Raw genomic sequence first — 16,329 nt, 5'->3', positions numbered from 1 at the left:
GGTGTTGTCAGCGTGGTACACGACACTCTTTCTGTTGACCTCTGGCCGTTTCTTTTGAATTACTAGGTTCACCCGCGCTAATTGTCGACAGTACAGGTCCGACTCTATCGTTCTGTCCGGTTATAGTAGCTTGTGATGCACGATGTTCTCTCAATTCCACCAAACCCACAACATAACCTTCCTGAGCATTAACGTGGGCTTTGTCACAGACTGTAGAGCTTTTCCTCGCTTCCATCATGATCTTTTCAGCACGCTGTTATTGTAAATTATTCAATTTTCATCATTTGTGGTCTACAGCTTCAGAAATGGCTCGAATTCATTATATTTCAGTAGAGATTTGCAGATAGGTATTCGATCAAGTATGTATTTTTGTGTCATATCGTATGCGACTGCAACCTTTGAGCTTCTTCTTCTAGCCAGCGTTCTCCGAATGGTTTAACTTTCTTTGTTGATGAATCTTTGGGTCATTGACTATATCATGACCAGGGCCCGGATCTTGTTGACCTAAACTTTTTTCAAAAGTGACCTATAAAATGACACTAAAATTCCTGTAAAATGACACTAAAATTCACAAAAATTGACTTTAAACTTGCGTTTTTAAAAACTTTTACTTCGTTAAACATTGACATTTTTTTAATATCTATTGGATTTTAAATATCATTTCTGTCATTTTCAAAAGTTTTGTTTCAGTTGCTGCAGCTCATTGATCAAATGTTTGTGTTCAATGATCAGTCCATTGTACTGTATTGTAAGTACTGAAAGTGTCAATTCACTCGCGAGTTGAAACTAGGAAGTACAAGTTCAGTACAAGTTTGAAATTAGGAATCAAATTTCGCAAGTGTAGACAGTATACACGAGAATAATAGATAAAAAAGTCTAAAATCTTTGAACGCCTTCCAATTTATTTTTAGTTATTCACCTGATCATATCTTATGGGGTCAACAACCCAAACCCATCTCTTTCACTACCTACCAACCCCTACTAATCGTCAACCAGCTACAACTTAGTATTCATGAGCTTGTTAGGAATGCAGTTTTTCCACCCCAATAGTCAGAAAGCAGGAAAAGAGATCATTTAACTTCGTGTTCTTCAAATCCGTAAACAGTGTTCATTTTAAGATTTCTTTACGTAGAAGAAAAAGAATAAAAAGATCATAAATGACCTAAGAGTTACAATAAAATATTAAAAAATGACCTAAAACTTCAAAACGGCCAAAAGTGACAAAATGTTGACCATAAAAAGATATATTTTTAGAACCTAGAGTTGATGAATATCGTTTTTATTTCAACTTGCCTTGTCTTATGCGTAACAGAAAAAAGTTGACTTGTCAACAAAATCTGGGTCCTGATCATGACTGCTTACATTTTGTTCTTGCTCAACTTTTACCAGAATATTAACCACGTTTGTTGTGATTGGTAGCTCACTGCTAGGATATCTTGCATATCGACATTTCCAGAACGATAGCTACTGAACCTTTTTTTTTTTTTGGCTCTTGATTCTGATAATATATTTTACCCATAAACAACACAAAAAGCACACTCACCTTCACGTTTCAATACTTTATGTCTTTTTATAAGAATTCCACCACTTTTTTTTTCTCATTTTCTAGCTTCAACGGTCAGCTGTCATATGACGTTAGACCTAACATGCTATCTCGTGCACACTATCGCCATTTCGTGCACAAAAGACTCAATACATTTAAGACGATCTGATATAATTAGGTAACCAAGCGTAACCTTCGTCTGCCAACTTCTCTGATCAAGTGGGAAAAAGAACAACTGCACGTCGTTCTACATTCTAAATCTACGGTGCCTTCCAAACTATGCAAATTCAATTCTGAAACCGGAGGTAATGAATCTGTAACTCCGTATTGTAATCTATACTTGTAAAAGAAGACATTCTGAATGACTCTCTGATTGATCAACACTCAAGCCAAATTGTTAAGCTAGAAACTTGAAATTTGAACAGTGCATAGGATTTATGTTGTAAGGTCCCAATAAGGAGGGATATTTGAAAATTTGATGGGTAAGAAGGGCAAGAGGGGTGGCAATTATTATTTTAAAATGGCCATATCTCGGAATATTTGAAGGTTAGCGACATGAAGTTTGGTACATACATGGACTTCCCATTTAAAATAATTATAATAGACAAATAGGTCCCTACTGTATTTCGATTTTTTTTTTTTTTACCTAGAAGGGAAGAAAAAGGGCGAACAGGAAAAGAGGTGGGAATTACAGATATTATAATAAGATGTCCATATCTCGGAATCTCCTAAGTTAGAGACGTGAAATTCGGTATTTGCATTTGTCATTTAAAATAATTAGACACGCATTGCACAGTTTTTTGGTATTTACCTTAGACGGAAAGGCAAAAGGCCGGAAGAAAAACGGGCAGGATTAAATTTGTTATAATTGGATGGCCATATCTCGAAATTCGTTGAAGTCAAAGACATGAAATTTGATATTTAGGCTTTTCATTTAAAATAACTAAAGACGTGTTTCAGTGTTTTTATTATATTTCCTTTATAAGGAAAGAAAAAAGGGAAGAGAGAATAAAAAGAATCGCGGTTGAAATTATTAAAATAACATGGCAGTATCTCGAAATTGTTTGAAGATGCTTAAATTTTTACCAGTTCTTGGAATACACTTTTGGGGCTTTGTGTTAGAGGCATGAAAGTTAGGTATTTAGGCTTTTAATTTAATAAAATAATTTCTATATAGCCCTATACAAGGGCGCCGATTTCTCTGTAACTTTGAGGGGGGGGGGCATTCATAAAAAATATATACAACAATACATATAACAATTTAAAAATACATATAAAAATATATATTCATAAAAATACATGGGGGCCCACATGAGCTTTGGGGAGACCTGGGACCCCTTGGCCCCCCAGGATCGATGCCCTTGGTCCTATAAAAGAAGAAATTCTGATTGATCAACACCCAAGCCAAACCACTTAAGCTAGAAACTTGAACTAGTATTAGTACCTGAACTAGTTAGGCCTATATCATCTGAAAACCTCAAATTGTTCATAGTTTAATGATTATTCATATTAGAAGGTTAAGGAATTCTGTTTCAAAACATTGTATCCTTTGCTTTGTAATCTTGTTGCTATGTTTCAGTTATATGAAGATTTCTCCACACTAACCGTTTTGTTAGCCGTATCCGCACTAATGCACCATAAGTTGATATCTTTAACCATCTTTTAGAATGAAGTTACAGTTTCTTGATATTATTGGTATGGAATGTCTGTATTCTCCTTTGTATCGATTTTACATAACGCAACGTGAATGCTGCTTATGTAATCCGTCTTGAAACTATTTTCTTATCTTCACCATATAGCTAATCCTTCTCAACCGACAATATAAATTTAACAATTGGAGAATTTCGAACGGAGTCTAAGTAAGTACGGAAATTCCCACCAAATGCATTTACATATATGGTTTTAATTCATTGTTCCGTTCAAAATTCAGTCAATTGTAAATCAAAGTGATGGCTCAGTTTTAAGTATTCTAGTGGGAAAAGGTCATCCTTCATTGAGTTTTACTGCTAATTTTTATTAAAATTATTTTGGAAAATTTTCGTTAAATCCTCTCCCTACAATCGAAGACTCATACCTCAGGAACCAAAAGAATACACTCCCTAGCATTTCACAAGCTTGTACAGGCAATCCAGAACTAGCACCATGCCGAGTTTAATACAAATAAGATGAGATTCGTACAATATGTGCTGTATTTAATATTTCAGAATAAATCAGGAAGGACGCAAATAATGGGAAGTGTAGGAGACGCCATTAACAATTTCGTTTATTTTTTGTTTCATTACAAAAACCTAAAAAATACAATAAATGAAAAGTGAGGAATAAATAAAAATATTTTTATTGAGAAAAATAATTCCAAAATAGTTACAGTATATAAACAGAAAAACATGATGACACTTTTTGAATAAAATTTTTCTCTTCAACACAATTTTATTTCATAAAGACTTTTAACGCATAAATAAAAAAGAAATTGTAATCACATTACACTAAGCCACATGAAAATATTTTATTTGTATGTATTTTAATGTATTTTAACAGTCAACTATATTAAATGGAATGAAATATTGTCCGTTATATTACAAGGAAACTCAAATACAATTCACTAATCTCAGTACTTACGGAAAATAATGTTTGCACTAATAATATAATTAATTTATACATCGGCATTTACAACAATCAAATTATTAAAAATATTAATTGTAATTATACTAGGGATGGGCAAAACCGGTTTTTATAAAAACCGAAAAACGGTTTCTATAAAAACCGAAACCCGAAAAACCGACATTTCTGTTTTCTCCAAAACCGGTTCGATTTTTCACCGAAACCGGTTTCGGTTTTCTCCAAACCCGGTTCTGTTTTCACCGAAACTGGTTTCGGTGAAAACTTTTCGAAAACACATAAAACTATTTCTGTGGAAATGGATTCGGTTTCCGGAGAACAACGAAACACCGTTCTGGTCAGAAATAGAACAAATTTTGGAAGAAAATAGGAATCGGTTTTGAAGAAAACCGAAACCGGATCAGGTGAAAAACCGAACCGGTTTTGAAGGAAACCGATAACCGGTTTTGAAGAAAACAGAAAACGGTTTTGAAGATAACCGAATCCGGTTTCGGTGAAAACCGAAACCGTTTTTTTTTAAATTTTCAAAAACCGGTTTCGGTTTTTCTAAAAACCGAAAAACCGGTTTTTGTGCCCACCACTAAATTATACCGATTCAAATTAGTGAAATTACTGTATGTTTTATTATTAATTAATTCGACTCATCTATTCATTACACTTTTAACGGAAATCAAAAGAAATACCTGAAATAAATTCGTATAATATGTTGGGGGGCACGGTGGCTCAGTGGTAGAGCATCTATCTCTGGTGTATGGGATCATCCCTGGTTCGATCCCCGGCCAATTAAATTTGTGGTGGACAACGTCGTGTCTGTAGGTTTTCTTGGGGTGCTCCCTTTCCTCGTACATTCTCGTTCCACTAATTTTTCAATAATCATTCACTTGCCATAATAATCCGTTTCCTTTAGTCTACAGGACATAATCGTGGGATGTTAAAGATTTAATTTCACTTTGGATAATTTGTTTATAATCTAAAAATGTATTTTTTTTAACAGCTATGAAGCTTATTAACAGTCTTCATCCCGGCGAAATTAAAATACCGCTAATCTTACAGTAATTATGTGATATCTTCAAATAGATAAAAGATAATAGAAATATGAAACAAGAGCGCCCTAGACAATATTATTTTGCGTGAGGTACCGTTATCACAAGTCATCTAGTGGCTTTCCGTTTTCAGCTGTTTAAAAACGCGAAAATAAATGCCAATTTTCAAAATGGCTTGAAATCGAAAGCAGATAAGTGAGTCGTGATAACGGTTTCTCATGCAAAATAATATTGTTTAGGACGCTCTTGTTCCACATTTCGATTATATTTTATCTATTTGAAGATATCACATAATTACTGTAAAATTAGCGGTATTTTAATTTCGCCGGGATGAAGACTCGTAAAACCTGGATCTATAGTTTACAAGAAACGGAACCATATGTACTAACGTAAAACTCCCTAACAAATGTATCAACTTGGTATTCTGAAATACAATGTAAAGCAGTTCAAAACCTTGGATCGAACCCAAAACATGTAAGTTTGTGGTTGATATTTTGTCCTTGAGTTTTCAAGATTTTATTCTGTTTTCTCCTACATTTGCATTCTATCAATTCCTTTGTTTTCACTATTTATTCTTCTCCTTACACTAAAGAACATAACCCTGGAATGTTAAAGATTTTCTTTTTCAAAAAAGCCTTACATTCAATTTCTGCCCTCAACTTTGTTTTTCAATAAGCTGGAACTAATTTTCATGTATGGTGTAAACCAGTGACGCCAAATGGTGGAACGTGAGTATGTTTCATTTGGCCCGAGAATGGGGAACGAGAACGGGGAATGGCGGAAGCTTCATAACGAGGAACTACATAGTTTATACGGTTTACCCAACATTGTTAGGGTCGTCAAGTCTAGGAGGCTTAGGTGGGCAGGTCATGTAGCTAGAATGGAAGAAAGTAGAAACGCTTTCAAAGTCTTGACTGGTAGACCCATAGGAAAACGACCATTAGGAAGACCTAGGCGCAGATGGGAGGATAATATTAAGATGGATCTCGCAGAGATAGGAATACAAAGTAGAAACTGGATCCAATTAGCTAAGGATAGAAGTCAGTGGAGAGCTTTTGTGAACGCGGCACTGAACCTCCGGGTTCCATAGGCCATAGAGTTAGTTAGTTAGTTAGTTGGGTATCACATATATGCACTTGCATGTGTTTTATTCGGGAGACATACTAGGCAACTGCAGAAATTGGCGCCGTATCCCAGGCTTTATTTTTTAAAAAGGCTCCGTAATTAAAAGGTTAACAAAGTTAGCGTGGCTGTAGCGAAAACCTTAAGTATGCTTTATATCTGAATCTTAATCAAACATATAAATATAAAACCAATCTTATAAGTAACTGAATCACGAGAAAACAGCTGAACCATTTGATTTTTCTTTTAAATATAGTTATCATATATATATCTCGGCCTGGCTCTTAATCGTGTCAGTTTGATTAAAATATGCATCCTAAAGTTTGAGCGGGAAAAAAAGAAAGCCCATCAATTTAAGAAAATGAAACTTAGTACATAACTTTCTCGTTACAAATAAACGGACAAGACTGCTAGTGTTGTTTTTATTTTTCGTTTTAAGGCGAAATAGGCAGCAACTTTTAGTATTTTTCCGTTATATTGAAATCCATATAATTACTTGTTTGTGATCAATCATGAGAAAAGGACTGATCAGTGAGTAACGAATTTTGGAACAAAATTAGTACTTACCTCAAGTTGAATTTTTATCATGTTACATTGGTTAATGGGTATATTCTAAATGAAAGGGGGGATCTTTAAAAATTTATGTTAAAAATATATTGTCTTACGAGATTTTATCATAGACTTTCATTAAAATGAGTTTCCTGATGGGGAGAAGAGGTTCAAATACTTTTGATAAATGTATTCTCCCCGTGCGAAGATTGGATAATTTATATATATATATATATATATATATATATATATATATATATATATATATATATATATATATATATATATATATATATATATATTAACACACATAGAATACCTTGTTGATATCGTTTGGATATTCTAGCAATCTAGATATTCAGCAAAAATTACTGTGTAAAGAAAACGATATAATACTTGCATAGAACAAGACAGATTGGTGAATCTGTATTTGGTTTCCTACTGATCTAATGACTAGATTGACTTATTTTCTTACAGTTGTTGGAATTAAATTTTGAAAGTTCGTTATTTGACATAATATGTACACATATAACAACATCTCTACTTATATATGTATATATACAGATTCTACAGCTGAGGAAATAAAACTATAGCTAAATTAAAATAAGTTTTTAAGAATGTATATACAATATTTATTACAGCCTTCATTCATCACTTTTTTATATATAAATATGACTCTTGTAGTGCTTTACCTATTACACACAAAGAATTTGCATAATTCAATTCAAAATTAATTGTACGAACCACACATATATCTAGGTAGAAAATGAATTAAACATCTTCACAAATCACATTAATAACTTAAGTGAAATGTTTTGAACGGATTTTCGGATCATTTAAAAAAAATATTCAAAGTGTGGCAATAAAGAAACTGAACTTGCACGCCTGGACATAAATCATTGGTACAAAACCAAATGATCTAACCAAGCCTTCACTACGAAGAAAGGAAATGATTCACATCGTAAGCAATATGAAGAAAAGAACACTTCTGAGTATGTGCTTTTGCTTCGGATGTAATTTTCGACACATACCAAAGTCCTTACAGTCTTAAAACGAATAGTTAATTTAAAATCTGCGTGAACTCGGTAAACACAGAAATGATACACTTCTACTTATATTTAGTAAAATAGCACAGGGACGTGCTGAATGTTTCGGATACATAACGATTTAATACCACGTTTTCACAAATATCAAGTGGTTTTCCTATTCTGAAGTCCTCCAGGTGTACGAGCTCTGAAACTTTGGTACTTTGGATACAGTGGTATTTACATTCTTGATCTTTATATTTGGGTTCATTTCTTACCTATTTTCTTCATGATCTCTAGTAACTTGTTTCAACTATTAGAACAGCTCGAAACTATACTTTTTTGAAACATCTTAACAGAATTTGTTTTAAGTTTCATTGAAATGATTAGAAAATCTGATCAAACCAAGAAAGTAAAAAACAAGAATATAAGTTTGTAACTAGTATCAGTATTTGAAATATTTCTTTAAAATTGATTTAAACGTATTAATAAGAAATTAACATTTAAACTAATTCTTCATCCACATGTCATTAACTAATAATCAAATTTTTACAAGAGTTTTGCTTTATTTTATTCTAATACATGGTACTTCACGAGTAATGTGGGAAAAGTATAAAACTGTAGCAAATACATGTGAACTATTATTCTTAATTAGATATTGAGAAACGTTTAATTTGTGTCACATATACTCTACTTAATTCAATGGCACCTTTCTTCATTGCTTTGCACTGCTCAATCATGTTATGTATAACTAAATTTTGCTAATATAAACGTTCCCAAAAATAAAGCCATGATTTTGGAAAAAATGTAGATATTACTTGAATGTTTGTCAGTTTCTTAGAACGCCATTGTCACTTATAGATTTATTATTATTGGATCAGAAATAAAATTCCAAGCTTCCAGAGACACTTAGCGTAGTTTACAAGTATGTAATTACACAAAAATATACATTTATATAATAGTAATTACATATTAATATTCACGCCATCTCCGGCTGGATATTATAGGCATATAAGATATCTATACACAATTGTAATTGTTATATCTTTGTCATAATGTGTATATTTTTCACCAGCAAGTTGTTAGGTGATCAACGCGTGAGATTTATATCTTTTTTGCTGAATGACATATTCTTAAAATATGTATGATAGTTCACAATTTTAATCTTTCTACAGTACACGTTGCAGCGGTAAATGTAATAATTCAACACAACGTACTTCTCAGCATTTCGTAGCAACTTCCTTCTATATGCTGATAAGCCAGCCAAGTAGCAAAGATAATCTCAAGCAACAAACTTGATGAGTAATTATTCCATGCGCAAGTTACGTTGTAGCCTAAAAATGTTAACTCAACTTTGTGGTCTTATCAATTATACTTATTTCTTTACTATTTATTTGTGCTTATAAATTTCTGTTTAGGATAAGTGGTAGTCATAAAATTAAGACATTAGTTTGCTGAAGATAAAAGACAGGATATACTGTTTTTTTGTACTAAAGATATACCCCACAGAAAGATGATGTAAAAACACTTGTAACATAGGTATGCAAAATAAATTGGAAAGAAACTTACCCGGAAGGAATGAGAAATCAACAAGGAAGGGTTAGAAAAAGAACTTCAGAGTACGTGATGATGATTAAACAATTAAAAGATGGAAAAGAAACTAGTTACAACATTGTATGGGAAGAAACTGAGTATGGGAAAGAATGGAGAACTTTATCTGGAAGAAATAAAACTCAACAAGGTAGCGTTAGGAAGAGTATCAAGGGCTTGAAAAATTATTAAACAATTAATTTTAACAAAATTATTAACAATTATTAGTGGAATGTAAACTAGTTGCAACAGTACGTAAGAAGAAACTGGTTATGGCAAAGTATGGAGAACATTATCTAGAAGGGACATGAAGCATTCGACAGCTTATCAATGATTAGACCATAACGAAGTGTAAAACAAATTAATTGCGAATTATTTAAAAAGAAACCATGTCAAAGGGAATGAAGAAAATTAGCTGGAAGAAAGGAGAAACTAATAAGGAAAGTTTGGAAATAGTATTCGATAACTTCACAAAAATTATACAATTGAGAACTGGAAAATAAACTAGTTCCAACATTGTATAAGAAGAAACTGGTTATGACAAAGAATGTAGGATATTATTTGGAAGATAGGAAAATCAACATGAAATATTGGAGACCTTAACCATGATTAGACTATTAAAAAGTGGAAAATGAATTGATTGCTGCATAGTTTAAGAAGAAACTGGTTATGACAAAGAGTGGAGAGCATTACTTGAAAGGAAGAAGAAATTAATATGAAATATTGGAGAGTTTAGGAATGATTGGATAATTATAAAGTAGAAAATAAACTGATTGCAACATTGTATAAGAATAAACTGGTCATGACAAAGTATGGAAATCATTGCTAATAGGAAATGAGAAATGAACATGAAAATGTTGACAAGAGTATTCGAGATCTTAACAACGATTACACAATTAACAAAATAGAAAATAAACTAATTGCAACATGGCATAAGAAGGAACTGTATTTTTAGTGATGTAAGTGAAGAAATAATAGATGAAAAATGCAAAGCTGGAGAAAATGTTACAATTATATTGGACGGTGTTAAATTGGATAATTCTTGTAAAAGAAGCAGAGATTATCTGAGAACATTAGGCTTTTTAATTTGTAACAAAAAGTGCAGCAATGACGACGAATGATTGTGAAGATTATCAATAATTTCAGACTTTCGATTTGTTATTAAATAACCAGTTTTTATGAAATCTCCACCCTATACTAAATTGACAACCGTAATAATATTAAGATTCCTTGACCTTTCTTTGCCTATATATAAGAAATTACAGAATGTAGTGCAATTGCTTTGGTGTTCAAATAACTCATAAAAGATCTTTCATGATAAGATACGCTAATTCAAATAAAGTTCTGAAGAACTATTTCAAACTTTTCAAGAAAACCTTATAGTTGTAATTACATTATGTATACGTGTAATAGTAGTAATACGTTAAACGTCTCAGTTTGTACACCACGCTTATCACTCTAATAGTATAGTAGCTACTTGCATTATCTCTTGCCTGTCTGATGCTATAATAGATGTCACTACATGCGCTATCACTTGTCTTGAAGTCTTTGAATAATTGTGTACAGTATGGACTTTGGGGTGATTGGTGGGTAAATATTAACAATTGAAGTTTCTATTTAAATATGATTATAACTTATAACGTACAGCGGGCCAAAAGCTCGGGAGGTACAGTTAGTATTAGTTATTTGTAAAACTTAAGATTTAATAAAATTTTGAGATGTATTTAAGTTTGATGCAAAAGTAAACTGTTTAATTTTATTGTTATACCGTAAAATATAGACCCAATTTTGAATAATTGTCGAACCAAATTTGTTCATTTGTAAACTGCAACTATTCTTCCATGCATACACAGTGTGTTTGATAGTAAGTTAATTATGATTGCTAACCTTAGATTACATTTCTTGTACCCCAAATAAAGAAAAACTGTATGTTTTGTGCGTATTATGCATAGTATTTGCATATTTAAAATTATTATGAGCAATATTCATACTTTTTTGTCAGTATCGTACGAAAATTATTGTTATAGGTAACTAACATTAATCTGAAATAAGATAATTATAAACAATCTTCACAAGTTAGCTGGAAGGTTCTCTTCTGGGATGTAAAATTAATACCAGAAGGTATGTGTTCGTTATTTTTCACCCATTTAAACTCGAATGATAAAATAAATTGTAACCATCATAAAATATACAGGGTGTTAAATAAATGTGCCACAATATTTACATAACACATTTTAGAGAGGCTGTTTGGGAGTACTTGATCACTTTCTACCTACCTCTCTAAAAATTAGTGTGCAAGTACTGGAGCATCCTTAAACATGGATATTTGGATAGTTCACATACCAGTTCCTCGGTGTGTGTTGATCCGACTACGATGGATCCAATAGTAGTGGAGCTACAAACTTTTAAAGTTCACTTATTTCACATTTTCGGCACCGTATAACTCCGAAACTATCCACTTTTGAGCACATTCCATATGAACTTTTTTTTATTTTGGATGTAAGGAATCTGTTCTCCAAAGAATATGACACATTTATGTAACACCTTGTATAAGCTAGAAGCAGACATAAGTTATAGAATTCAGACATTAATTATAATAATTATCTTGAGGAGAAATTTAGCTGCACCAAAAATTCTTATATATTTCTCCAGTTTTCTTTGTTTCTTGGAATGTATTCGCATAGCACTAATGATGTCATCAATGATATTAAAATATGTTGGTTAATAATGGAAGACGAACAAAGGACTGGAAATCATGTTAATAGATGGTTTTTATAAATCTTACGTTCCCAGTCTCTTGTCAACGATCATTTGTAAATCCTGATAGTTCTTTGCCTTCATGTTAATCTAGCACAATACGAATCATCGTGCTATGGTCCTGGGTTCGATTCCAAATGGTAACAGATCGAGCAATAATTTTTCATATTGTCTTTTAGTGTACACATAGTATAACGTTTTAGTAATGTTCGTTGTCCTTATTCGCTTTCTTCGCCCATCAGAGGGCGACAATACCATTATTTGATATAACATTCCTTGCTACTGCGTCTTTTAAATAACAAAGGCGTAAACACAACTAGAATTTTCTCATTAAAACTATCCCAAGATTGAAAACAGATTCATATATCCAAGAACTTCACCTTCATCACGACAAAGTACTTATATTTTACCTTGTTGTTTATTAGTGATATGCCACATCCTTGCTACCTTTCTCATATATGAATTTATGATGAATTTTTTTCTGTTAGAAATATTCATTCAAATATGCCACCTTTCCATGGTAATAACCATGAATGGATATTAAGTAGTTATAGTAATTTGTAAAACTGAATTGTCTTATTCTTAAGGTACCTTTGATTAGATTCCATAGTTAGACGGTCTTTTTATTTATTCCTAAAATATCTAGTTTACTCTTGTGAGCATCAAATCCGCTGTGTAGTAGAATCTGAATACTATATTTTAAAACACATACATGCACGAACTGAACATTTTTTTTATGCGCGCACCCATATGTAATGTAGAAAATCTCACAATTCATTCATCAGTAATATGATGAATCAAATAAGAAACTGATCCAAAATATCTCTATGTCCTGTTAACTCTCAATTGATGCACTGTACCAAATTAACTTTATAGATTGGTCTCGAGGGCTGAAGTTATGTTCTATCTGTGAAAAATATCTGTATTATATATAAGCCATTCAATATGAATGATAATATTCTACTTTGATTTCTTAAAAAACGTCTCCGGTCACTTTAGAACCATTTCGGATTTATCGTATTCCAAATCCGACAAAATTCTTCGGAGGTATTTAAAAACTCAAAATTTACCACACAATTGATTGCATAATTTTATGTCCTTCACGAGGATAAATCCTTATTAATATTTTATCCCTAAACCATAGCTAAATGCTTTTTACTACGATTGTCATTACGACCAAACATGCAATAAATGGGCATGAACCTCGCATACAATATACTGTACATTTATACATATTTCCATTATCATTCATGCAAGATGAAATATTTTTCGTTATTCTTCACATACACACTGCATCATTTGATATACATCATGCATGCATAGTTTGATATACAATAAAATTAGCGAAAGGAATAAACTTGTAGCCCACATGATAGGACATTCATTTTAAAACGTAGAATCATCATATAATCAAAATGTTTATACGACAACACATCTAAGCTATACAGAAATAATGATGAGCTCAAATGTGGACGATATACGTACAAACTTACTGATGACGTCAACTCTTTCAAATGTATGTCATAAATACGTACATATCTAGTAGTGACACTGTTGTTTCTCGATATCTACATTTCTGAGGTCCTTCTTTTCCACTGAATCTAAAGCGTCTCTGCGATGACTATCAGCTGTTGAGTGAAGGATTTCGTAGATGGGAGTCTTTCTCAAGAAATGCTGCTGCGATGTCGTTGTCTGTGTGTGTTTATTCGTGGATGTCATATCATTATTAAATGTAACATCAGGTTTAATTGTCACAGGTGGGATGTCCGTCGAGTACGGAGGAGGATAATCACAAGAACTCCTCTGGAAAGTAGCGACATCATCAATGATTCCAAAAGGCATGATAGAATTCTGTCGATGATTCATGAAGTTCTCGGTTGTCAATGGTGCAGTGTCCCTATCACGCACCCAGAAGGATCTTGTTACATGCTTTTGTCTGCATGTTCTGTAAAGAATAAATCCAACAACTATTATTAACAGACACACTACAACGACACCAATCACAGATACCCATGGAAATTCACGCGTTGGTTCAGGGCCTTTGCATCCTGGATATGGTAACCCTGCCCAAAGCGGATCCTCAGTGTTCACTTCTCGCTTCGACCTACTAGCAAAGCTAATTGCTGTAGCACCATTGCAGAAACTGTCCTCCTCTGCCCAAGATCTTCCTTCTAAACATTTGGGTGCACTACAAAACACAGAGTCTTGAGAAAATGGGTACTGCTGAATGTACCAGTCTCGTAAAGATTGCATCATGCATACACAATTCCACGGGTTTCTTGATAAATCTAAAACTCGTAGTTGATGTAAGGGAAGGAATGTCCTGTGACTTACCACAGTAAGTAAGTTTCCAGAGAGATTTAAATGAACGAGATCTTTCAAATTCAGGAAAGAGCTAACAGTTAAACTATGAAATTTACACATTGATATGTCCAAAAACTTTAAAGAAGGTGCATTAAGGAATGTAGGCTCTTGAGGTATTGTTGACAGTGGATTATTTCGTAAATTTAGGTACCACAGTGTTGGATTATCTTTAAATGTGTCCGGATTCAAACTATATAGTGCATTGTTTGATAAATCCACCTCACTGAGGAACATCAAACCACTAAACGCTTGAGGATCAATTAATTCAACTCCACTATTGGACATGTGAAGTCGATTTACTTTCGTAAACCCTCTAAGAAGAAATATTTCTTTAGGCAACACATGTATATTGTTATTAGAAATATCCAACACTTTAATTTGTTTGTGGGAATGTACATACACTTTGACAGAGGACATGTTATAAATATTTCTACACTTGTATGTAGATAAGTGGTTAATGAAGTCACAAGATGACCTTGTGTGAAGTAATTGCAGTTCAACCGTCACAGGTCGCATCACTGCCAGCAGGATGAATGCAATCCATAACATTGTGGCTGAATTGGACGCCATTTTTATATTTTCTTCAAATCTCTGACCCTGAAAACAAAAATAAATTTGGATATTAACAATTATGAAAATATTACTTGTAATATGTAATGTTAATAAATTGCACAGAAAACAAGGTTAATAGTTCATGTGTAAGAAACTTATTTTCAAAAATGAAATTTTAAATTCGTAGTCTCTTCGGCTGATGTGAAAAGTTTTCCCTTCTGAAACAGAAGTCATAGAACTTATTTGTCAACATACTTGATAGACGTTGAACGGAATATAATTGTAACTGTCTGGATATTTTTCTGTTTTAGATGATTAAAATTATCACATCTTCCTCAATGAATGAAGAAATGAATGTATTAATTGAATATTCTTACATGAATGAATTAATAGAGGAGGGCTATGGATCCTAAAATTTCCGTGGCTCCTCCAGATCTCAATACAAAATGCTATTATTAATGAAAAATCATAATTTAGATATTGGTAAGAGAATTTTTAATTACTTGGCGCCCCTAACATATTCATGGCTCCCCTCAAACCTGCGAGTGTTTTTGAATGAATTGTGATCTTCTCCCTTGAAAACTGGACTATTCAGAAACTTTTGCAAATATTACAAAGTGTATGAATTATAAGTCTTTAAAGTCTTTTATATATATATATGTTGTTATAAATTAGTGTTTGAAAAATAAGCAACATTATAAGAAGTTAATGAGATTTCGTTCAATCTTTAATTTGAAACACAGCTTGAGATACTTCAATCTGATATCACATTGATCTGAAAATTTTCACAATATTCTTTGGAATGATGAAGCTGTTTTCCTATTTCTCTTCCACCTCTCCTCGGAGAAGGCTAACTGTTCCCCCGGGAGCTAAGATAATTCAAATTGCGATTACATGTCATGTTGTGCAGGACATTTCTGATTCATATAATGCATTAGTGCAGCCCCGTCACATTTTAAGTTCGTTCTCTCCTGCGGAGAAAATTTTCTGGAAGAAAGCCAATTTGCCCAAAATGCGGTTGGCGAGGTGATTTATCCTCCAAACAAAATACTTCTTGACCATTTGAACGAGTTATTATTATTTCTGTGTGACAATGTCGAATTTTACCAATGTGAAGCTGAGTATGAATTTATACAAATAAAAATTCAAACAGAATTGGAAACCCACT

General features: G+C 32.7%; 1 protein-coding gene across 1 annotated transcript in view; it reads right to left on the bottom strand.

Moving 5' to 3' along the window:
- Positions 1-7,147: 7,147 nt before the first annotated feature.
- The window catches only part of LOC145683960 (uncharacterized), a 31,243-nt gene continuing 22,061 nt past the window's right edge, over positions 7,148-16,329 (bottom strand). Inside the window, exon 2 of the mRNA XM_081755678.1 lies at positions 7,148-15,206. Coding sequence (XP_081611804.1) covers positions 13,785-15,179 — 1,395 coding nt within the window. The 5' untranslated portion in view covers positions 15,180-15,206 and the 3' untranslated portion in view covers positions 7,148-13,784. The remainder of the gene's footprint in view (positions 15,207-16,329) is intronic.

The sequence above is a fragment of the Thermobia domestica genome, chromosome 4, assembly GCF_964235325.1.
Source record: "Thermobia domestica chromosome 4, izTheDome1.hap1.1, whole genome shotgun sequence".
NCBI classification, from domain to species: domain Eukaryota; kingdom Metazoa; phylum Arthropoda; class Insecta; order Zygentoma; family Lepismatidae; genus Thermobia; species Thermobia domestica.
Note: the sequence above shows the minus strand (reverse complement) of the source record. Positions and strands in the feature narration are given on the sequence as shown.